At 39.8% G+C, this 24,610-nt stretch overlaps 1 protein-coding gene across 3 annotated transcripts in view; it reads left to right on the top strand.

The window, feature by feature from the left end:
• The window catches only part of Prkdc (protein kinase, DNA-activated, catalytic subunit), a 170,654-nt gene that overhangs the window by 46,041 nt on the left and 100,003 nt on the right, over positions 1–24,610 (top strand). For all 3 annotated transcript variants that reach the window (XM_075970668.1, XM_075970658.1, XM_075970648.1), the window contains exons 30-39: positions 1,881–2,014; positions 5,870–6,124; positions 9,148–9,371; positions 10,190–10,398; positions 10,777–10,909; positions 11,330–11,488; positions 12,419–12,619; positions 15,665–15,850; positions 16,314–16,418; positions 18,403–18,570. In XM_075970668.1, the coding sequence (XP_075826783.1) occupies positions 1,881–2,014; positions 5,870–6,124; positions 9,148–9,371; positions 10,190–10,398; positions 10,777–10,909; positions 11,330–11,488; positions 12,419–12,619; positions 15,665–15,850; positions 16,314–16,418; positions 18,403–18,570 (1,774 nt within the window). The remainder of the gene's footprint in view (positions 1–1,880; positions 2,015–5,869; positions 6,125–9,147; positions 9,372–10,189; positions 10,399–10,776; positions 10,910–11,329; positions 11,489–12,418; positions 12,620–15,664; positions 15,851–16,313; positions 16,419–18,402; positions 18,571–24,610) is intronic.

The raw sequence follows: 24,610 nt of genomic DNA on the forward strand, positions 1-24,610 counted from the left end.
AAACAGAGAAAGGCATTGCATTTTGCTTGTGCTAAGTTTGAATGCAAGTTTGGTAAATAATTATTTAACTAGAATATCCTTGAACTGTCATACAATAAATTTGGAAGTATAAGAACCCTGTAGAATGTGGTTGCACACACCAGTGTTTGTACAGACCTGTCCACCAGCAAAATGAACAAAGCAGAAGTGTACACTCAGATGTCAGAAGTGTGCTCAAGTTACCAGCTCCTGTTGAGGCTAGAGATCTACGTAGTGACAATTTAAACAGCCTGGCCACTGGAAACTTGTTAACGTTTCCAGGAAGTCTTTAGGGAACGTTTTACTTAATAGTCACCTGGAAGATAAAGTGCATATTTAGATTTAAGATGGACTTTGAAGATTGAGCACCTTGTTCAAGCTCACGTAAGTTTCTAAGTGAGACACAGAGGTGAACACTGATTTCAAAGTACATTTTGCTTACCACTACGCAGGATTTCAGGTGATACAGGCGTTGAATGATGTTCTGAGTAGAGATTAATGTATTTGTTATTTTTAACTGTGCTGAAGTGCGCACAAAGTTTATCACTTTAAGCATTTTTGCATGTAGAGTCTTGTAGTGTTATGTATAGCCACAGTGTTGTGCAACCAGTTCCCAAAGTTCTTTCATCCTGTAAAACTGAGACTCTATTCTATTAGACAACTACAGTTCTAGTAAAAAAAAAAAAAAAAAAAAGAATAAAAGGAAAAAAAAGAATGGAAGACGATGATGAGGAGGATTGAGACTTGGAATTATCAAAATGAGAAAGTTGTTCAAAGCCAGATTGAATATTGACCAGTGATTACCTCAGGGCTAATCATTGTCAGGCAGGATGGAGGTACAGTGCTTTGGCCCTCTATACAGTATATGGGAAGTCATGGTGTCTGTACTGGTACCCTCCACTCTGAACCTATATATAGCAGATATTTACATTTTCCCCATTTTAAAATTGACACCTTCAGGTATGGTGGCTTACAGTAATCCTGACTGCTTGGAAATTAAGGCAGGAGGAGCATAAGTTTGAGGTCAGCCAGGGCTGTTCACATTCTTCCTACTTTCCCATCTCTGTCTCAAAGAAGTCATCAAGAAAAGTGGTAGGCTCATGCCTGTAATCCCAGAAGTTGGGAGGGAGAGGATCAAAAGTTCAAGCCCAGCCTTAGGTAAAAGAGACTGGTAAAGAAACTACAAAAACAAACTACTACAGTTAAGTCTTTTGGGTTCTTCTAAGTTGTAGCATGACTTTACACAATTGGTTCTTGGTCATTAACATATATTGAAATTAATTGGAAGTGTAGTTAAAACACACATTGTGGTACAGGCTTCATCTACAAGATTTCTGAGTTGGGCTAGGGTAGGATCAAAGAACTTAGATTTATAACTAGTTCACAAGGTGAGCTTCTAAGAAACATTGCTTCACATCCTACAACTTTGAGCTTTTGTTTCTGTTGTTTAAAGAGCACATTGGAACGGGAACATGAAATTCATGATTCTTTTTGTTAAGCATATCTAAACTTTTTTTTACCCATAGTGAAATAAAAGAGGGCCTGAGCATTTGCTTGCAGTATAAAGTATTGAGTTCTCTCTCTTTCTGGCATTGCAAAAACATATTTTTTATGTTGAAACTAAACTGAAGCTAGGTGTGGTGGCAAACATCTATAATTCCAGCACCAGGGAAGTAGAGGCAGGAAGATTTCTATGAGTTAATCTGTGATACCTTGATTACATCCTGATGGTAAAACATTAAAAAATGAATATGCCTGTTACATATGTCAGGTAGAATTGAGTCTCAGGTTTCTAAATTCTTGCCTAGGAATACTTAGAATGCTGGATAGTGTGTTAATGACGGCGTGCTTTCTCTGTATAGGGGGTTTCCACCGTTGACATCGTTGTGTTTATTGGATCTAGTCAAGTGGCTTTTAGCTAACTGTGGAAGGCCCCAGACAGAATGTCGACACAAGTCCATAGAACTCTTTTATAAATTTGTTCCTTTACTCCCAGGTATGTTTTTTTATTTCTTTCTTTTTTTAATTAAAAAATTATTAAAATAGGGAAGGGATTAGTACCTGTGAACCACAGTGCATGTGTAGAGGTCCAAGGCTGACTTGGAAGACTGTTTATTCCTTTTATTTTTAGCTGAACTCCGTAGATCAGCCTCAGATTGCTAGGCTTGTGCAGCGCGCACCCTTCCCTGCTATGTCCATCTTGATAGCCCAGTGTTTTGATCCTTAACATTCTATCAAAATGACTGGCTTTCCTTTGCCAGTTTGGAGATGCAGACTAATGAAAACATTCTGATTCTGTATAAATTAATAATACAAATAGCATTTCCTTCCTCTTTCCCTTCTCCCCTCTCAATTTTGCTTTATAACTCAGAATCCTTCTGCATCGTCTGAGTGTTGGGATGACAAGCATACATCATACCTAGTATGTTTCTAATAAATTTAAAAATAGGTGTGGGCTGGAGAGATGTCACAGTGTTAAGAGCACTGACTGTATTTCCAGAGATCCTAGGTTTAATTCTATTCCCATTGCCCACATGTCAACTGACAACCACCTGTAACTCCATTTCAAGGGAATGTGACGTCCTCTCCTGGCCTCCTTAGGCACTGCATTCATATAATCATACATATATCATACATACATCATACATATAAGCAGAACTTTCATACACAAAATAGATTAAAATAAATCTTTGTCAGAGTAAGTATGTTTAATATTCATTCTAGGTTTGTATGACAAATGATAAATTATGAATATGTTTTGTAAAGATTTGTGATAGGATAAAAATTACAACTTTGGTATTATGAAATAATGCAAAAGTAGATTTGGGATTCCCAAATTTTTATTTCACCACAGTTTTTTTTTCCTGTCTCATTTAAATATTAAGGAAGAATTGATTTGCCTTTGCAGCTAACAAAACTTGGTAAAGATTCCAAATATTGTATGCTGAAGACAACATGCTTAATATGTGTAAGGTCCTAAGTTTATCTTCCAGTATTCCCCCTCACAGATTTAAAGTATTCAAAGTAACACAGTTGTATATCAACATGAGTAATGAAAAGTCGCCAGCATTCTAAAAAATAGAGACAGTATTTTAGTTACTTTTTTATTGCTGTGTTAAAGACCATAACTAAAAGCAACTTGGGGAAGAGATGGTTTACATCATGAAGGGAAGTTAGGGCAAGAACCTGGAGGAAAGACTGAAGCAGAGACCATGGTGAAATACTGCTTACTGGTTTGTTCTCCGTGGTTTGCTCAGCTTGCTTTCTTATATAATCTAAGATTACCAGCCTAGGGGTAGGACTGCCTACAGTGGGCTGGGCCCTCTCATATTAATCATATTAATCATTACTAAAGAGAATGTGCCATAGTCTTGCCCACATTCCAATCTGATATAGGAATTTTCTCAATTGATATTTCCCCTTGTCTGATGACCCTCACTTGTTTCAGGTTGACAAAAAACTAAATAACACAGGAAGGGTCTCTCATTTGTTCACCAATTGGCCTAGCCTGCAAGGCCAGCATGTTTTGGGTATCCATCTTTGTCTATCCCTCCAGCACTGTAGTATAGATGTACACCGCCATGCCCAGTTTTTATGTGGTGTTGTGAATCAATTTCAAGTCCTCACTTTTTCCCTCAAGCCCCCACTTAACGCACTGAGCCATCTTCCTACCTCCATACTGCTGTTATTTTAGATTTATTTAATCTGTTAAGTCATTGGCACAAGCACATATGACGAGGAACCTGCTGGAACGGAAGGAGGCCATAGTTTTCTTCGAATGTCTAATCAATTTTAGATGGTGCTCCTTGGCAGACCCCACTCCACCCCTCGAGTGCCCCTGCCACTCTGACTCCTATGCTGTTTGTGGTTTCTATGATGTCATCTTCATTGACCCAAGCATTTCTTTGCTGTTCTCTTCTCAGTTGCCCATAATGACAACCTCCTATATTTTCAACTAAATCTTGCTCTTAGAATTGCTCTTGCCTATAATCCCACTGGAGACAGATGGACCTCTGTAGGTTCCAGGCCAACCAGGGCTAACCACTGAAACACTTTTCTCAAAAGAATCTATAAAGTCAGGCTATCGAGTAGTAGGCAAAGCTAGTTTTTCCCTAATATAAGCCAAACAAAAAAAATAATGCATTTTTTCTGGTTTATGTCATCTGTGGCCTTTAGGATGTATCACCCTCTGTGGCCACCACCACTACCCTTTTTTTGAGCAGCAATGGTGGGAATCTGTAGGTAATTATGTTGAAGCTTCAAACACACGAATACCTCAGGTTGGTGTAATATCACAATAGTGGTAGGGTTGTTTATGCCACATGTATCAGGCTTTTGAGAGAAACGATTGTCCAATTCCTTCTGATCGTTAAGACTCAATGTGAGTTTGATTGATGCCGTAATGCCGTAGAGGCCAGAACATGACACATTGGGAGGAACCTAAAACATACCCCTTTCGTCCTTTTCTTCCTTTTATTCTTTTTCTCCTTCTCTTTTTTATTTTTCATGCACACACACACCCCTGTATGGCCAAGGCTGACCTCATACTTACTGTACAGCTGTATATGGCCTGAACTCCTTTTCCTACTTCCTCCCATTTCTTAATGCTGCTGGGATTGCAGGTATTTGCCACTCCTGTCAGGCAAGAGACCTGGAGGGTGATTCCTTGCATCTATCCTAGTTAGGGTTACTGTTGTTGTGATGAAATACCATGACCAAAAACAAGTTGGGGGAGGGAAGGGCTTACTTGGTTTATACTTTCATATCGCTGTTCATCATCAAAAGCAGTCAGGACAGGATTTCAAACAGGGAAGAGACCTGGAGGCAGGAGCTGATACAGAGGCAGGCCGTGGAGGGGTACTGCTTACTGGCCTACTCCACATGACTTGCTCAGCTCGCTTTCTTACAAAACCTAGTGTCACTAGCCCAGGGATAGCACCACCCACCATGGGCTGGGCCTCCCCCATCAATCATTAATAAGAAAATGCCCTATAATTATATCTTATGGGGACATTTAAATAACTCTAGCTTATGCCAAGTTGACATAAGACTGTCTAACACACTAGCTGATAAGGTCCCTATGTCTTACTCTGTCTGTAGATCTCTGCCTTTTTCTTCTGATACCTGGCTTTTCTGTCTTTCTTGACATTTGCTGTAGAATTTAAATACCATATTATTTTTCTTATCATAATTTTAATTGTCTTTGGTTCTGAGTGAAAATAGCAGGTTGTTCACCTTTTTACTCCTGTAGTCCCCAAATGTCCTATTACTACAGCAGACATATATTCTGTTTAGGTCAAAGAATCACTTAACCTTTTTTGAGCCACTGATTTCTTAACATGCAAAATGAAATTTTATCCTTTCCTTTTTTTATTTAGAAAAGGTACAGTGTCAAAAGAAGATAGTTTTTAAAGCAAATCATTTGACTGACTTAATTCCCAATACTTAGCATGCAGCTCGTGAGACTGAGGCCAGGAAGGCACTTGTACCCGCAGGCTCTAAGCTAGGCTGGGTAGCGTAGATAAGCACAGGTACACTGTTGTTGTTGTTGTGGGATGAGGAGACTGGGAGAGGTGAGCAGCACAGCATCAAAACCCAGAAATCACAGCATTAGTCTGTTTTCCCTCCAGATGGTGTTTTTATAATGTTAGAAATGAAGAGTACAGCTTTGGTGGAAATAACTTCTTAGAAGTAACAACAGTAAAACAAATTACTAGTAATGAAAAGATCAGCCTGCATCATTTTGAAATTTTAACTAGGTTCAAAGATTATTAAAGGGGTTTGATTTTTGAATGTTGATATCTTTGCTTTGTGTATATACTAATGTATATGTTTTAATCTTGTCTCTTAGACAACAAATCCCCTTCTATATGGTTGAAAGATCTCATAAAAACAGAAGATATTTCTTTTCTCATAAACACATTCGAAGGAGGAGTTAGCAACTGTGATCAACCAGCGGGCATTCTTGCTCAGCCAACTCTCTTCCATTTGCAAGGGCCAGTGAGCCTGAGAGCAGTCCTACAGTGGCTGGACATGCTCCTTGCAGCACTGGAGTGCTATAACACATTCATCGAGGAGAAGACTGTGGAAGTACAGGACGTTCTGGGTAGGTAGAATTTACTCTAAGGTAGCATTGCCTGATTCTGCTTGGTTTATGTTCGGTGCATGTCAAAATAACAATAACAAGCACTTGGTGATAGAGGCTCTGAGTTATAGGCCAGCCTTATCTACAATACAACCACTGTTATATGGTGAGTCCTGTGTAGAAACTAAATTAAAAATAATACTAACAAAATTGAAGCTAGGCAGGTGGATCTCTTTGAGTTTGAAACCAGCTGGGACTACAAAACAAGTTCCAGAAGAGTCAGGACTCTTACACAGAGTAGCCCTGTCTCAAAAAACCTAAATAAATACTAGTTACTTAGTGTTGTATAAATGGATTTAACCCGGATTTTCTACTACTGGACAGGCTTCTTTACTTACGTTCTCTTTTGTGTTAATCAGCTTTCCAGTACTATGACAAAAGGCTATTAACTTAAGATGTAAGGTTGCCGGGCAGTGGTGGCACACGCCTTTAATCCCAGCACTTGGGAGGCAGAGACAGGCGGATCTCTGGGAGTTCGAGGCCAGTCTGGTCTACAAGAGCTAGTTCCAGGACAGGCACCAAAGCTACAGAGAAACCCTGTCTCGAAAAACCAAAAAAAAAAAAAAAAAAAAAAAAAAATGTAAGGTTGACTGTGGCTCACAGGCTTGGAAGATTCAGTCCATGATTGGTTTTGTTGCTTTTGCCCTGTGGTTTGGCATGTACTATTAATCTCATGGTAGCCAGGAAAGCAAAGTGAATAAGAAGTGGGTGTCATATCCCTTAAAGTACACACCTCCAATAATTTTATTTTGTTCTCCACATTCTAAAGTTTCCCTTACCTCCCAGTAACACTGTAAGTCACTAGGTGGTATAGCTTTATGGGACCACTGCCATATATTTTGTTGTTGAGCAAAATTCTAGCAATATATTACTCTACTAAATAATATATTATTATTCAAATAGTTCAATAACTGACTAATTGTAAAATACAACCTCCTTCCCTTTTAACAAATTTTTAATGATGACTAGGGCAGTACCTTGTTGTTTTGAATGGTTTTTTTGTTTGTTTGTTTGGGTTTTTTGTTGTTGTTGTTGTTTTGTTTTTCAAGACAGGGTTTCTCTGTAGCTTTTGGAGCCTGTCCTGAAACTAGCTCTTGTACACCAGGTTGACCTCGAACTCACAGAGATCTGCCTGTCTCTACCATCGAGTGCTGGGATTAAAGGTGTGCACCACCACCGCCCGGCTGTATTGAATGCTTTAACAAAGTAATCTCTGATTGTGGTCTCTGTAGACTCCTCTTAGTCCCACTCCTTCTCCAAGCCTAACTCCATTCCCTGGAGAATCCACCTCTTATTCAGACCCAGGACCACTGTGGCACTTTCCCACTGCTCCTTGACTTCCCTCCTGCTAGAGACCCTCTCAGTATTCCCTCTCTAGACAGATCTAACTCTTCTCCTAGAGACCCTCTCAGTATTCCCTCTCTAGACAGACCTAAGTCTTCTCCTCCTAGAGACCCTCTCAGTATTCCCTCTCTAGACAGACCTAAGTCTTCTCCTCCTAGAGACCCTCTCAGTATTCCCTCTCTAGACAGACCTAAGTCTTCTCCTCCTAGAGACCCTCTCAGTATTCCCTCTCTAGACAGACCTAAGTCTTCTCCTCCTAGAGACCCTTTCAGTATTTCCTCTCTAGACAGACCTAAGTCTTCTCCTGTTAGAGACCCTCTCAGTATTCCCTCTCTGGACAGACCTAACTTCCCTCCTCCTATAGATCCTTTGAGTATTCCTTCTCTGGGCCATCCCCAATCCTTTATATCATGACTAGAAACTTGATCTACCCAGCATCCCCAGTGTCCACACCTGGCCTTGAGTTTGTTTTGTCTTCGGGTAGTGACCTATGAGAAGAGTGGAGCGATATGGTGAGTGGAAGAAGTTCAACAGTGTGCAGTGGGGAAGAAAACAGCTTGATTTTGTTCAGACGGGTGAATTTTATAAGGCAATGTGGAGTTGAGCTAGAGAATGTTTCTGTAAAATAGTAAATGCCCCGCATACCTGATTAGAGACAGCCACTGTCATTTGTTTTTGCATTGCCCGTTGGAGGAGTTTTTCAATTCTTCATTATTAGAAATAATGCCAGATGTGGTGGTGTTCACCTATATTCCTACCTCTTCAGGAGAGGGAGGGGAGGAGAATCACTAGTTTCAATCCAGCTTCTACTATATAAGCATGTTCCTGACTTAAAGACCAAAAATAGGTAAAATGAACATGATTTACTATTTGCCATTATTTTATTGGATTAAAATTTCAGTGCTAGATAAAACCATAGGAATTTTAAAATATTATTTAGAGACTAACCTGCCTATTTATTTAAGTCTTTTTTATATGAGTTGCCAATTGTTCTTTTAAATGATAGTTCTCATAAGTAATCTTTGACAGTCAAGTCTTGTGTTAGTCAAACTTGGTGTTGTGACAATATCTTGACATAAACACTTTGAAGAACACAGTTGTTTTGGAGGACTTGGTCAATGGAGGCCTGGCTCTCTATGCCATGGTCACAGGAAGATGCGGAGATCTCTTTACCTCCCACACAGTGAGAGAGTGTCCCTGAACACAAAGACATTCCACTAGGGACCTGTCTTCCAACCGTTCTCACCGTTTAAAGCTGAAGAACTCCCAGAATAACTCACCAGCTGGGGCAGAGTGTTCAAACCATAGCTGGAGGGCTGGATATAGTACAGTGGTAGAGTGCTTTCCTAGCATGTTCATTCCTACATGAGCAATAAATAATAAACAGATGGCCAGACCCTGTATAGACATTGTTACTGTCTATATGTGAAATTGAATTCAATTTGAATTATATTTTAGTTCAAATTTTGAACTAAGAACCTAAGAAGAAATAGGTGCTATTTTTATTCATCTTTTCTTGAACTTATGTTTTTAATTCTTGAATTTTTTTGTTGAGTGTATATCATTACCTGTATTTTAAGAAGGAACTTCATATTCCTTTTAGAGAACGTACCCTAATATTTTACTGTTCTTATTCCTAGGTACTGAAACACAGTCTTCACTTTTAAAGTCAGTGGCTTTCTTTTTAGAAAGCATAGCAACCCACGATGCTAGAGCAATTGAACAACGCTTTGGCACAGGGGTAGCAACTGGGCCTCCCAGTCTACAAGAGGAAGAAAAATACAACTATAACAAATGCACAGTCTTGGTCCGGATTATGGAATTTACCACAACCCTGCTTAATACCTCTCCAGAAATTTTCAAGGTAGGGTCATAGTTCCTGATCTGTTAATTTGAGATTAGTACTTTAAAATGGGAAATGTACTTAAGTTTCCCTTAAAGCACTTAAATTTCTTCATGTCCTTAAGTTTCTCAACCTATGGGTCATGTCCCCTTTGGCAAACCTCTGTCTCCAAGGCTATTTACATTATGAGTCATAACAGTAGCAAAATTATAGTTATGAAGTAGCAACAGAAACAATTTATGGTTGGGGTCACAACAACATGAGGAACTGTATTAAAGGGTCACAGAATTAGGACAGTTGAGAATCACTGCCTTAGATCATTAGCCACAAGGGAGAAACATATCAAAATGACATTGAGATGCTATCTTAGCCCAATTCAAATAGTTATCATTAAGAAATCAAACAGTAAAAAATACTGGTGAAGATGGGAGAGAAAGGAAATCAGTTACTGCTTTGGGGGTCAGGACCTGAGGGTATAGTTCAGTAGGAAGGTGCTTGCTTGTAAGCTGTGCATTCTGTCCATAGCACTGTAATTTCACTAAAGATAGGAACGTGAATTAGCCTAGCCACTCTGGAAATCAGTATGGATATTCCTCAAAAACAGAATAGTGATGTCATGTGATAGAGTCTAACTAGATATTCTAAAATTAAAAAAAAACATTAAAATCTGAAATCATTTTGGTTTCAAGCATTTTAATACTTTTCAATTATTTTCAGAAAATCTGCCAAACAGTCAGTATTGTGACTATTCGCACCTTGTGGACCTTGTTTACACTGTGATGAGAAGAGCTACTGGCTAAGAAGCACTTTTATTCCATCTGTCTTTTCTATCTTTATAGCTCCTGGAGAAGGACTTGTGTAACACAAACCTAATGAAAGTCTTAGTGAAGATGCTTTGTGAGCCCGTGAGCTTAGGGTTCAATGTTGGCGACGTCCAGGTTATGAACCACCTTCCCAGCATTTGTGTGAACCTGCTGAAGGCACTGAAGAAGTCCCCATGCAGAGACATGCTGGAGACTCACCTGAAGGAGAAAGTGACAGCGCAGAGGTGGGCGCTCAGGCCATGCTCAGTTACTGTGATTTAGGTCCTCACAGCCGCGTGCACAACTGCAGTGTCCTCAAGAAAGGGACTTGTCAGTGCCTATGTGTGCTTACGTGTGTGTGCGTGCACTTGTGTGTGCACACACAAATGATCTCATACACTGTTTGGAAATCATGACCTTCACTAATTCCTTTCCTGCCTGTAGGATGGGCGAGAACAGTAGATGTACTACATTTGCTGTTCTATGAGCCTTCCTCTGGTGTTACCTTTGCGTTTTCCAGGACCATGTTCGTGAGTTTGAGGGCCAAGTGACTAGTAAAGTTATGACAGCAACACAATTCCTTAGTGTGTCCTTACCTGGTTTTCTGTTGTTCTCACGGCCAGTGTCGAAGAGCTCTGTGCCATTAACTTGTGTGACTCTGATGCTCGCCAAGAAAGGACCAAGTTGCTGTCTGTCTTAGCAGCCTGTAAACAGCTTCACAAAGCTGGCTTCTCTCATGTTATATCCCCTTCTCAGGTAACCATACTTAATTTATTTTATTTACCTTTTGCTTTCTCTATTATACTGATTTCATTATGCTAGTACAAATTGGCATTTAGGTTTATATTATTTGCTTAAATTATTTCACATACAGAATATACTGAACTAGAGATTAGAGAACTCTTACGTATAGGTGCTGACTAGAATGTGAATATGAAAGTAAAGATAGAATGAGAGGAATGAAAGACAGTTGAAATGTTACTGTAGTCCTTTATCACAGAAGGACATAAATGAAATCTGTAGCTTAATAAACAAAAACTGGGTTGGAGTTGTCCTAAGAATTAGAAAATAGACATCAGTGTTAGCGAACACTTTTTTTTTTTAACTGAAGAAGTGGCATTGTATGTTTGCGTTGAACACCTCTCAGCAGGCAATTCACGTCAATTTTTCCTTTAGTCTACAGCACTGGATCATCCCATTGGCATGAGGCTGCTCTCTTTGGTTTATAAAGGCATTGCACCTGCAGAGGAAAGGCAGTGCGTGCAGTCGTTGGACCCCAGCTGTATGAGCCTGGCCAATGGACTCCTGGAGTTAGCCTTTGCCTACGGAGGACTGGTAGGAAATCAGCTACACCCCACCTTCCTATCGAGTGGCTTACATAAGTTACTTGTGGTATAGCTCTAAAAAGTATGAAATTTAGTTAGTAAAGTCTTAGATGGACACATATTATTATTGACTTACTGGCTTTCTTTTTTTCGGTGGGAGGTTTTGAGACAGGATTTCTTTGTGTATCTCTCTCTGGCTGTCCTAGAACTCTGTAGACTGAGCTGGCCTTGAACTCACAGAGTTCTACCTGCCTCTGCCTCACAAGTGCTGGGATTAAACTACCCAGCTGATTTACTGACTTTCTCTTCTTCCACACTTTTTGAAAATAAAAAACATAACCTTCTTAAATGGAAGTTTTCTGTTCATCTTTGTTTCCAAAAGGACTTTAGGCAAGGAACATTTTGTCACTAAAGTTGACCTGTGATGACATGCTTCTTTCTCTGTCCTTATTGGTTCTTGGAATGGGTGCTTAAAGGGACTGTGGAGGGCATCCCTGAAGCACCCAAGGCACCATGACCAAAGTCCTCATGACTCTGAACTCCGCAGAACTGGCCTCAGATAAACTGCTGTGGCTGAGATCTGCAGCCAGCCCTCTGTGTTTGTTCCATTCCATCCTCCCTCATTACTTTCCCATTGCAGCAACCTCTTCTTTGTCTCATTGATGTTCTCAATTATACTTTAGTTTTCCCAAATAACTTATTTGACTGTTCTTTGAATAGCTGCTAGAGTTTTCTGGAAGGTTGGAAACAATATCAGTGTAGGAGATTCCTCTCACAAAGTGAAACCTAGAAAATAGAAGTTAAATTAAATGTATATTATTTAAACAAGTCCTGACTTCACATATTCTCTTTAGAAGGCTCCTTGTAGACTTATGTGTACCCGCTGCCTCACAGTCTTTCTGGGGATGGATTCTCTGGTATGTTCTTCTCTCTTCCGTAGTGTGAGCATCTTGTGAGTTTGCTGCTGAATTCAGCACTGTTGTCTATGCAGTATTTGGGCAGTTCACAGAGAAACGTCGGCTTCTCCCACGGGGAATATTTCTATAGTTTGTTCTCAGAAATAATCAACAGTGAGCTATTGAAAAATCTTGATATTGCTGTATCAGAGCTCATGAAATCATCAACAGATAATCCCAAAATGGTAAGGAACTTTTTCTTTAAATATTTTCTTACCTAATGTTCACAAAAGGGTTTTTATGTTTCTGATGGTTTTCTTAAAACCAGATTTCTTCCTGGAGGCTTAAAGATCTGCTAATGTATGGAAATAAAATTCACAGAACAAAACACAGTCTTTATCAAGATAGTATGTGTTAATAGATGCTAAGACATTGGTTATTTTTTTCCATTCCCTCAAACCTTTAAATCTCTTGGCCTAACACTATAAGATACAAAATACAGTGCTGTAGGATACTGGCTTTTGCTAGAACGTCATATTGGAGCTTTTAAATGTGTCATATGCCCTGCAGTGTTTGTTCCAGCCCCACCTGTAGGCTAGTCTTTCACACTGCCAACCTGTTTTTAGAGCACTCACGGCTTGAGGGTCTTGCCCTATTTTCCTGCATGTTCTTTCCACAGCCCTCTTTGCCTCATCATAGTAACCCTTTAGAGAGTGATATTTATTATATTAGCTTTTCGATTGCTTAACTTAGGGGATTTTGTGGGGTTTGGGGGTTTGATTTGTTTTCATTATTTTATTTCGTTTTGAGACAACTGACCTGGAGCTCACTTTGTAGACCAGGCTGGCTACACACTTAGCAGAGATCCTCCTGCTTCTGCCTGTGCCTGTGCCGCTCAGGTGCTGGGATTAAATGTGTATGCTGCCATCTATTTTACAGGACTGTGAAGTGTGCCTGGCAATGTGCTCTGTAGGTAGTCAGAAACTGAGGTTAGTGTTTGCGGAGAGTTTTAATTTCTGCTTATCTAGCCTGTTACATCCTTGTCCATTGCCAGCAAAAGTTGCATTTACTGCCTCTGCTTCCTCACGACTCTCTGAAATGACAGAATGAGATTAAGATTATATCAAAACAGTCTTAATGGGTGCAGAGAAAGAACAACAGAATGAACAAACTGCAAGGCAGGACAGGTGTGTCAGTTCAACCCCTTAGCCTGTCTGCACTAGAAGAGGGTGGGAAGACTGTATCAGAGGGGTTGGGGAGCGGGCAGAGAGGAGGGACGCAGGGGACAGACACGATGAATGATAAAATAAGGATTGCTACTGAACAAGAAGGTTGGAGAATACTCTGGAAGTAAACATAGGTACCTGAAGTTAAAAAACAGGGTAGATGTGGAAAATAAAGTTGAGGAACTCCCGGAGACTAGGGTGAAATGCAAAACCAAAGCACAATGAAAGTGATAGGTGCTGTGACGCACACCTTTAATCCCAGCACCAGGGAAGGAGAGGCACGAAGGAGTTCAAGGCCAGTCAGGTCTACACAGCAAGTTCCGAGGCAAACAGGGCTAATACCCTGTCTCAAAAAAGAAAAAGAACAATGATGAAGGATCCTGGAATTGAGTGGACAGTACATCTCATGTGTTAAAGGGCTGTGGAGTGCCCTACTCCCGGTTTGGGAATGAATCCACAAGGAGCATGTATTTTCCAAAGGATCAACATTTAAAAAAATAAAAAAAACCCTGACAGTTCTCAAGGAGATAAGCTAGTTATGTGTAGAGAATCAAGAAATTGAATGACATCTTTTTCTCACAAAACCGTGGATAGTGCAAGACCAAGAGCTTGGAGTTACAGTGCAGCCAGATTCTCATTTGTGTGAGTCAGTAGAATACGCATGTTTAGAAAAGCCAGGTCTATAGGGTCCTGTTTCCTTGTTCATCTCTTGTCAGGAAGCTGCCAGGTAGATATTAAGAAGGCGGTAAGCTGAGAAAGCAAAGTGTTGTATTCCGCCTTGTGCTAAGAGGAAGATTGGTTATCTAGGCCCGGCCTTCTACAACACAGCCAGTGCTGTGTCTCTTGAAGCAGGAATTTTACTGATTGGCAAAGATGGAATGGCATGATTTATTTGATTTGGGAGGGTCTGATGACAAGGATAGGCACACTGAAAACAGCTAAGAAGTCTGCCGAGGTTTAGCTGTAGCGAGAGCAGAGTGTATAAGAAGGGAAATGTGTTGATAGTATACTATATAAAGCATCAGTAAAAAATGCTTATGTCAGAATGATGGAAATATTGAATGATAATCTAACCAAATTAATTATGTTATTCTGTTGCAAAGGTGATGTTAGAACAGAAATACATGTGGTGGTAGTCATGTTCACAGAAGAGCACTTACCTGTCTTCCAAATGGAATTTCATGGAGAATTCTCCCCCAACACACACACACACAACACTCACACACACACACTCACACATACTCACACACACACTCACACACACACACTCACACACACACACTCACACACACACACTCACACACACACACACACACTCACACACACACACTCACACACACACACACACACTCACACACACACACACACACTCACACACACACACACTCACACACACTCTCACACACACACACACTCACACACACACACTCACACACTCACACTCACACACACACACTCACACACACACACTCACACACACACACACTCACACACACACACTCACACACACACACTCACACACACACACTCACACACACACACTCACACACACACTCACACACACACACACTCACACACACACACACACACACACTCACACACACACACTCACACACTCACACACACACTCACACACACACACTCAAACACACACACTCACACACACACACACACTCACACACACACTCACACACACACACTCACACACACACACACTCACACACACACTCACACACACACTCACACACACACACACTCACACACACACACACTCACACACACACACTCACACACTCACACACACACTCACACACACACACTCACACACACACACTCACACACACACACTCACACACACACACACAGAGTGGGCACAAGGGCATCATTAGAGTCACCCTCTGCTTTCTTTGGGAAGATTTATGTCACAGCGTTCTTACATTGTTAAACAGCTAAACTTCTATTACAGGTACAGCATTTTCATTTCCTAAAATAGCTTTGACATGGAAGTGTGGGCTTTTTCTATTAATATTAAGAATTTTTTTGTCAATCTACAAATTTTTTCAGGTTAGTACTGTTTTAAATGGTATGTTAGATCAGAGCTTCAAGGATCGAGCTGTTCATAAACACCACGGAGTGAAGCTTGCAGCTGCCATTATGCAAAACTGGAGGAAGTGTGATTCATGGTGGGCCGCAGATTCTGCTCCAGAAAGCAAAGTGACAGTGCTATCCTTACTGGCAAAAATGTTGCAGGTATTTTGAAAAGACCTTGAAATGTGTTCATCTCAAGTTATGTTGTTCTTTTTGAGACATAGTCTTACTATTTTACTTCTTTCTGCCTCTGCTTCCTTATTGCAGATTACAGATGTGAGCCACCATGGATGCCATGGTCGTTATTTTGAATTCTGTAACTTATGTTTAAACACTACAGTGAATATGTCTTCAAAAAGTCAGTTCTTGATAATTAAATATATTTTGGAGCGATATCTCCCAATTACTTTTTTTTTCTTATATCATTGTTCATTATGCTTCTTACTTTATGTGTTTTGTCACTATGTCTTCACAGACTTTGTCTTAGCAGGAAATAATATAATGTTTTATAGCAACATTGTTGAAATGTTGACAAATAATTTGAGTTCTGAAATTTAAAAATTTGAAAGATATATCAAAAGTTTTTGAGGCATAATACAGAAATTTGTGTTTTGTCTCCCTTTAGATTGATTCAGCTTTATCTTTTGATACAATTCAAAGCTCATTTTCTGAAATCTTCACAACGTATGCTAGTCTACTTGCTGATACAAAGTTGGGTCTACACTTAAAGGTAGATGACTTTAAAAGATTGGTCTTTTGAGATTATGTTCTTTGTATTTTCACAACTTTACATTTTTGTGCATTTATTATGTTGGTTTTTTTGTGGGGGAGTATGGAAAATTTAAAACCTATAATAGTAAAGAGATTAGCATAATAAATCCCCATGAACCTATCATATAGGTATGGGCAAATTTGTTTGAGTAACACAGGTTCTTCCTCATGAAAGAGACTCTGGCTTTGGTCTAGTTGATCTGCATGCACTTCAGTATGTCTCCTCAAAAGGGTCATGCTTGTATGTGTGAGGGCAGATGTGCATATGTGTGTTGTAGCATGTGTTTAGAGGTCAGAAAACAACCTCTGTTCTAGATCCTGGGATTCTATCCTCAGACTAGGTCTGATGCGTGGATGCTGGGTTCTCCACCACCCATCTCACCACTGTAGAAGAGGGACTGCAAGTATGCACTACTGTGTCTACCTCACCTGAGTTTTGGGGGTTGTGCACGTGTAGCACACACTTTCCCAGTGAGCTGCCTCCTCACCCCAACATTTCTTTTAAAGTATAACTATAATATGATCATTAGCATTTGTGTTTATATGTATCCGATGGAAATTAGTGTTTTGAATTTTCTGTAGTAATTTCAAACTTTTTCATTCTTTTTTTTCTATTGAAATATTTCAGTGATAGGGAAGCAAGGAAAGTAATTTTATTGTTGCTAAGGTTAAAGTCCTGTAATGTCTTCATGAATGACCATATTTTTTTATTAGATGATTCTTTGGTGTGTTCTATATGACTCATGAAGTTTCTCCTTCAAATGTGAAAATTTTGGAATTTACCTGTTATTCAAAGGAGGTACCTACTTCCTCATAAGCTCAATATGAAGTTCTGAGGGGAATTTGCAAACATATACTCTCCTATATGTTATGAAAGTCATTCTGTCTACGTAGAATTTTAATATAATCTTTGTTTTAAAAAATCCTTGAAGCTTTCATCATTGACACACTGTTTTGACCGTGTCTGTTCACCACTCCTTCCACTAGCGCAGGCTCTCGGTCTCCAGCCTCATATTCTCATGTCAGCCTCTGACCTCCAGAGCTGAGGCTGAGGCACATAGCTGCATCCAAGCTGGTTCACGGTGCCGTCCAGAATTTACTCTAGAGCTGAAGCTGAGGCACATAGCTGCATCCAAGCTGGTTCACGGTGCCGTCCAGAATTTACTCTAGAGCTGAGGCTGAGGCACATAGCTGCGTCCAAGCTGGTTCACGGTGCCGTCCAGAATTTACTCTAGAGCTGAAGCAGAGGCACATAGTTGCATCCAAGCTGGTTCACGGTGCCGTCCAGAATTTACTCTAGAGCTGAGGCTGAGGCACATAGCAGCATCCAAGCTGGTTCACGGTGCCGTCCAGAATTTATTCTAGAGCTGAAGCTGAGGCACATAGCTGCATCCAAGCTGGTTCACGGTGCCGTCCAGAATTTACTCTAGAGCTGAGGCTGAGGCACATAGCTGCGTCCAAGCTGGTTCACGGTGCCATCCAGAATTTACTCTAGAGCTGAAGCTGAGGCACATAGCTGCATCCAAGCTGGTTCACGGTGCCGTCCAGAATTTACTCTAGAGCTGAGGCTGAGGCACATAGCAGCATCCAAGCTGGTTCACGGTGCCGTCCAGAATTTATTCTAGAGCTGAAGCTGAGGCACATAGCTGCATCCAAGCTGGTTCACGGTGCCATCCAGAATTTACTCTAGAGCTGAAGCTGAGGCACATAGCTGCATCTAAGCTGGTTCACGGTGCCATCCAGAATTTATTCTAGAGCTGAAGCTGAGGCACATAGCTGCATCCAAGCTGATTCATCGTGCCGTCCAGAATTTATTCTGAAGTCGTTTGTGGGATCCATGTAGCGCACTATCTGCAGTCTTTAGAAAGTGGTGATTTTGTTTATTCTGTAGGGTCTGTGAGCTACAAGTAGTGTGACTTACATTTGTCTGCATTGCTTCACAGGGCCAAGCTCTCATTCTCCTTCCGTTCTTCACCAGCCTGACTGAAGACAGGCTAGAAAACCTTAAGCATATTCTGGAAAAGCTCATCGTATCTAATTTCCCCATGAAGTCTGATGAATTTCCCACTGATTCCCTAAAGTATAATAATTATGTGGACTGCATGAAAAAGGTTTGTTTTTAGTAGTGTCAACCATAAAACATTGGTTGATTTTTCTTTTTCTTTTTGCTGTATTTTGGCAGGAGTTAAATTGTTTTACATTAGCTAGTATACAAAAATTAAAAATTGAGCATACTAATGGGATATCATGTAATGTATGTTTAAATATAGGCGTATAATATGGAATGTTTAAACCAGGTTAAACATAATCTATCTCCTCAAACATTTCTCATTCTATAGTAATGAAAAGTTTCAAGATCTTTCCTTTTTTTCTTTTTCTTTTTAAAATGTATACTATGTATCCTGGTTGTCTGTGGTCATCTTCCGGTGCAGTAGCACACCAGAGCTTCTTGTATCTATGTAATGATTTAGTGCCCATTGATAAACATTCCCCCATATTTCCACATACTCCCACAGCCTCTGGAATCACCACTCTACTCTGTTCTTATAAGTTCAGTTCTTTAGATTCCATGTATCAGTGAAATCATTTGTATTCTTGTGCTTGGATTATTTCACTTAACCTAATGATCTTCAGTTTTATCAGTGCTGGTAGAGGTGGTAGGACTTCAGCCCCTTTCAGGCTTAATGGCCTTATACAGTGTGTATGTGTGTGTGTCTGTGTGTGTGTGTGTGTGTGTCTGTGTGTGTGTCTGTGTGTGCGTGCATGTTATTCTTCTCTTAGCTGATGAAGATGTAGATTATTTCCATTTTCCTTCTGTATTGTGGATAATGCCCCAATAATACAGGAATGCACATGTCTATTCAGATGTATTTCCTTTAGGTATACAACCTAGTAGTGGGGTTGCTGGGTTATATGGTTGCTCTACTTTCTTTTCTGTTACTGCGATAAATAAAAGAAGTACTAATTTGGTTACTGTTCATCATTGAGGGAATTCAGGGTAGAAATTTAAGGCAAGAACCATAAGGAACAGTGCTTACTAACTCTCTCTCTCTGGCTTGGTTATTCGTGTTCAGTTACTTGCTTATACAGCCCAGGTCCCCCTGTCTAGTGCCACCTGCAGTGAAATAGGCCCTCCTATATCACTTAACAGTCAGGACTGTCCTTCATGACATAGGACAGTTTCTCTCCAATGACTCTGGGCAGTGACTGTACTGATTTACACTCCACCTATAGTTTGCAAGTATTTGCTTTTCTCCAGAGCCTTACCTTCAGTTGTGAACAGCTCTTAACTGAGATGTAGCTATGTCATGTGGGTTTTTTTTCGTTTGTGTTATCTCTGATGATTGCTTATATTATGAAATTTTTTAAATATTTATTTATTATGTATACAATATTCTGTCTGTATGTAGGCCAGAAGAGGGCACCAGACCTCATTACAGATGGTTGTGAGCCACCATGTGGTTGCCGGGAATTGAACTCAGGACCTTTGGAAGAGCAGGCAATGGTCTTAACCACTGAGCCATCTCCCAGCCCTCTTATGCAATTTTTCATGTACTCGTCCGTTTGTTTGTCTTCTCTTAGAAACTATCTATTTAGATCTGTTGCCCAGTTTTAAATAGTTTATTTGTTAGCTGTTGAGTTTGTGGACTTTCAGATGTATTTTGGATATGTTGAACATTTCCTTTATAGTTTGATCCAGTGTTCCTTGTCTATTTTTGCTTTTGTTTCCTGTGGGCTTTATGGTATTTAATAAAACTACAACAAAAAGTTGCCTGTTTGAGTGTCCAGAGGCATTTTTGCTTATAGTTTTGTTGTAATTTTAGGGTTTACATTTATGGCTCTGATACATATTTTAATTCACATTTTTAACTGGTGAGAGGTAGAAACTGGTTTCATTCTTCAATTTGAAAATATCTAATTTTTCCAGCACCTTTTTTTTGAAAAGTATATCTTCTCTAACTGTGAGTTTTTAGCACCATTATTGAAAATCAGTTTGTGAATTTGGGAGTTTGTTTCTAGAATCTATGTTCTGTTGCATTTGTTATATTTCTTTGTACTAGTACCATTTTGTTTGGGTTACGACAACTTTGTAGTATGTTTTGAAGTCAGGTAATAATGTTTTCTGCTTTGTTTTTATTATTGTTTTTGTTCAAAATGGCTATGGCTATTCAGGGTTTCTTGTCATTTGGAAACCTGGAGTGCACTGCATAGTCTGCAGGCAGCTCAATAGGTTGCAGAGTGTCCTTCCCAGGTTTGGTAAGTTTGTGTGAACTTCTTCCAAGCAGCTCCACTGGTCTGTGTTTTTGTTTTGTTTTGTTATTGTTTTTTTTTTCTAGGAAGTCAGGCTGGTCTCTGCTTTTTCCAGGATGCTGGGCTTTTCTGAGAATGACTGTCATCAGTCTTTACTGTCTATAGACTCTTGGGATAGGAGGGGCGTAGTGAATCTGATCAGTTTCATGAACTTCCTGAAGCTATTTTGAGTTGTCTACTTCCTGTCTTAATGAGCTTTTCAGAATAGAATGTTTCTATCTCAGAGGAAACTGCTATACAACAAAGAATAACATAACACATTCCCCTGTCCCAAAGGTGCAAGGCAGGAATTGCACATGTTGTTTCTATTCTAGTGATATGCTAATTGCCACATGTAGGCAAAAATGCAATATCATTTTAATTTGGGACTGTGGTATATTCAATTGAATTTCATGGATTCTAACAATGACGAGAAAAAAGAGAATAGTGACTATTAATCCACATAGCACAAATTTAAATTTGTCTTTGTTTTCAAGACCTTTATAAATAGAGTAAGGAAGGAACAACATATACACAGGGATCAGGACAACCTCACCAGCCCCATTAAAAACACACTGTAACATACATACATATATATATATATATACATATATATATATGTATGTATGTATATGTATACACATGCATGCTGGGTGGCTTGTAAGTATGTTACATAGGCAGATAAGTACGTCTTGTCCTGCATGTTCTTCTTCTGTATGGCTTTCTTTTGATTGGGTCAGAGTTAGACTCAGGCCTGCTTACCTAAAAAAAAAAAAAAAAAGAATACAGTGGGAAAGGGCAGCTGTGTGGTGACCAGACCTGGCTATAAAGGCATCAGCTTTCTGAGTCCATCCATGGTTCTCAGATCACTATTTGTAAGGACACGAGGCAACCCTATAAACAGGCCAATTTTCAAACAGCGTCCCATCCACATAGACTCCCTTTTAATATATTATCCTTTTAATGTATTTTTTCTTAAGATAGAGTTGAAGGAATTATGAAATAAACATTCAGTTAGCCAGCTACTTCATGTATTTATTAGTAGCCAGAATTTTGTCATCTTTATTTATGAAAGTAAATATTTCTGGTTTTATGTTTGTTTGTTTTAGTTGAAACATTGTTTGGGGAAGTTTCAAACACATGATTTATTCATAGTTTGGTATGCATGTCTTTAGAATAAGGTACAGTATTATTTTCATATCTTAAATAATTAATAATTCTCTTAAGTTATTATAGGATCTAGTCTACATTTGCATTTCTCCAAATTCCTCGTAGAAAATAATGAGAAAAAGATCCACTCCTCCCAAAGGGTAAGGCCTCCCATGGGGAGTCAACAAAGCCTGGCAACAAAGTTGAGGCAGAACCCAGCCCCTCTCCCCTGCATTAAGGCTGACCCACCATAGAGAATGGGCTTCCACAAGTTAGCTTATGCACCAGGGATAGATCCTGGTCCTACTGTCAGGGGCCCCTTAGATAGACCAAGCTACACAAATGTCTCTCTCATGCAGAGGGCCTGGTTTGGTCCCATGGAAGCTCCACAGCCTGTCGGTCTAGAGTTCATGAGTTTCCACGAGCCTGGTCCAGCTGCCTCTGTAGATTTTAGATTTCCCCTTCATGATCTTGACCTCCCTTGCTCTCTTCTTCAACTGGAGTCCCAGAACTTGGCCTGGTGGTTAGTTGTGGATCTCTGGATCTGTTTCCATCAGTTTCTGGATGAAGATTCTATGATATCAATTAAGATAGTCCTTAATCTGATCACAGGGGAAGGCCAGTTAAGGCACCCTCTCCACTATTGCTTAGATTCTTAGCTGACATCATCCTTGGGGATTCCTGGGAATTTCCCTAGTGTCAGGTTTCTTGTTAACCCTATAATGGATCCTTCTATCAAGATATCTCTTTCCTTGCTCTTTTTCTCTATCCTTCTCCCAACCCACCAGATTTCTTCTGTACTCCTCCCCCTGCTATTCTCCCCTCCCCACTCTGTTTCCAACCCTACACACACACACACACACACACACACACACACACACACACTGCCACACTCCCAATTTACTCAGAGATCTTGTTTAGTTCCCCTTCCCAGGGGATCCATGTATGTCTCTCTTAGGGGCTCTTTTGATACCTAGCTTCTCTGGGGGGTTATGGATTATAGGCTGTTTATCCTTTCCTTTATGTCTGACATTTGCTTATGAGTGAGTACATATTTTGTCTTTCTGAGTCTGGGTCGCTTCACTCAGAATGGCTTTTTCTAGTTCCATTCATTTGCATACAAATTTCAAACATTTTTTTTAACTGCTGAGTAGTACTTCATTTTGTAAATAGACCACATTTTCTTTATCCATTCATTGTTTGAGGGGCAATCTAGGTTGTTTCCAGGTTCCAACTATTATGAATAATGCTGCTATCAAGATAATTGAGCAAACGTCCTTGTGGTATGAGTGTGCATCCTTTGGTTGTATGCACAATAGTGGTATTGGTGAGTCTGATGTAGATTGATTCCTAATTTTTCTAAGAAACCGCCATACTGATTTCCACAGAGGCTGTCTAAGTTTGTACTCCCACCAGCAATGGAGGAGTGTTCCCTTTATTCCACATCCTCTCCAGCATAACTGTCATCAGTATTTTTGATTTTAGCCATTCTGTTCAGTGTAATATGGTATCTCAGAGTTGTTTTGATTTGCATTTCCTTGATGACTAAGGATGTTGGGCATTTCCTTAAGTGTCTTTAGGCCTTTTAAGGTTCTTCTTTTGAGAGTCTCTGTTTAGATCTGTACCCCGTTTTTTAAATTGTATTATTAGGTAGTTTGATGTCTAATTTCATTTTTTTTTTTTGATTTTTGAGACAGGGTTTCTCCGTAGCTTTTGGTTCCTGTCCTGGAACTAGCTCTTGTGGACCAGTTGGTCTCGAACTCACAGAGATTCACCTGCCTCTGCCTCCCGAGTGCTGGGATTGAAGGCGTGCGCCACCACTGCCCGGCTTGATGTCTAATTTCTTGAGCTCTTTGTATATTTTGGAGATCAGCCTTTTATGGGGTTGATGAAGATCTTTCCCATTCTGTAGGCTGCCGTTTAGGCTTATTGAAAGTGCCTTTTGCTTTACCAAAGCTTCTCAGTTTCAAGACACCCATTTATTAATTGTTGCTCTCAGTTTCTGTGCAGCTATTGTTATAGTAAGGAGGTGATCTCCTGTGCCCATGTGTTCAAGCGTACGTCCCACTTTCTCTTCTATGAGGTTCAGTGTGGTTGGATTTATGTTGAGGTCTTTGATCCAACTGGACTTGAGTTTTGTGCATTGCGATAGATATGGATCTATTAGCATTCTTCTACATTTTGACATCCAGTTATACCAGTTGAAGATGCCTTTTTCATTTTTTTCCTTTTATATTTTTAGCTTCTTTGTGTTCATAGGTGTGCGAGTTATTATCAGGGTCTTCAATTTGATTTTATTGGTCTACCTGTCTGTTTTCATGCCAAGACCAAGCTGTTTTCATTACTGTAACCCTATAATGGAGTTTGAAGTCAGAAATGGTGATGCTTCCGGATGTTCCTTTCTTGTACAGGATTGTTTTGGCTATCCTGAGTTTTTTGTTTTTCCGTATGAAATTTAGTATTTTTCTTTTGAGTTTTGTGAAGAATTGTACTGTGATTTTAATGGGTATTGCATTGAATCTGTAGATTGCTTTTGGTAAGACTGCCACTTTTACTATGTTAATCCTGCCTGTCCATGAGCATGGGAGATATTTCCATTTTTTGTTATCCTCTTCAATTTCGTTCTTCTAAGACTTAGAGTTTTAAATATAATTTGTGTTATTTTTTTAATTTCTTTTTCTTTTTTAATTTTTCTTTTATTTTTTTCTTCTT

Source organism: Microtus pennsylvanicus, chromosome 1 (genome assembly GCF_037038515.1).
Source record: "Microtus pennsylvanicus isolate mMicPen1 chromosome 1, mMicPen1.hap1, whole genome shotgun sequence".
NCBI classification, from domain to species: Eukaryota; Metazoa; Chordata; class Mammalia; order Rodentia; family Cricetidae; genus Microtus; species Microtus pennsylvanicus.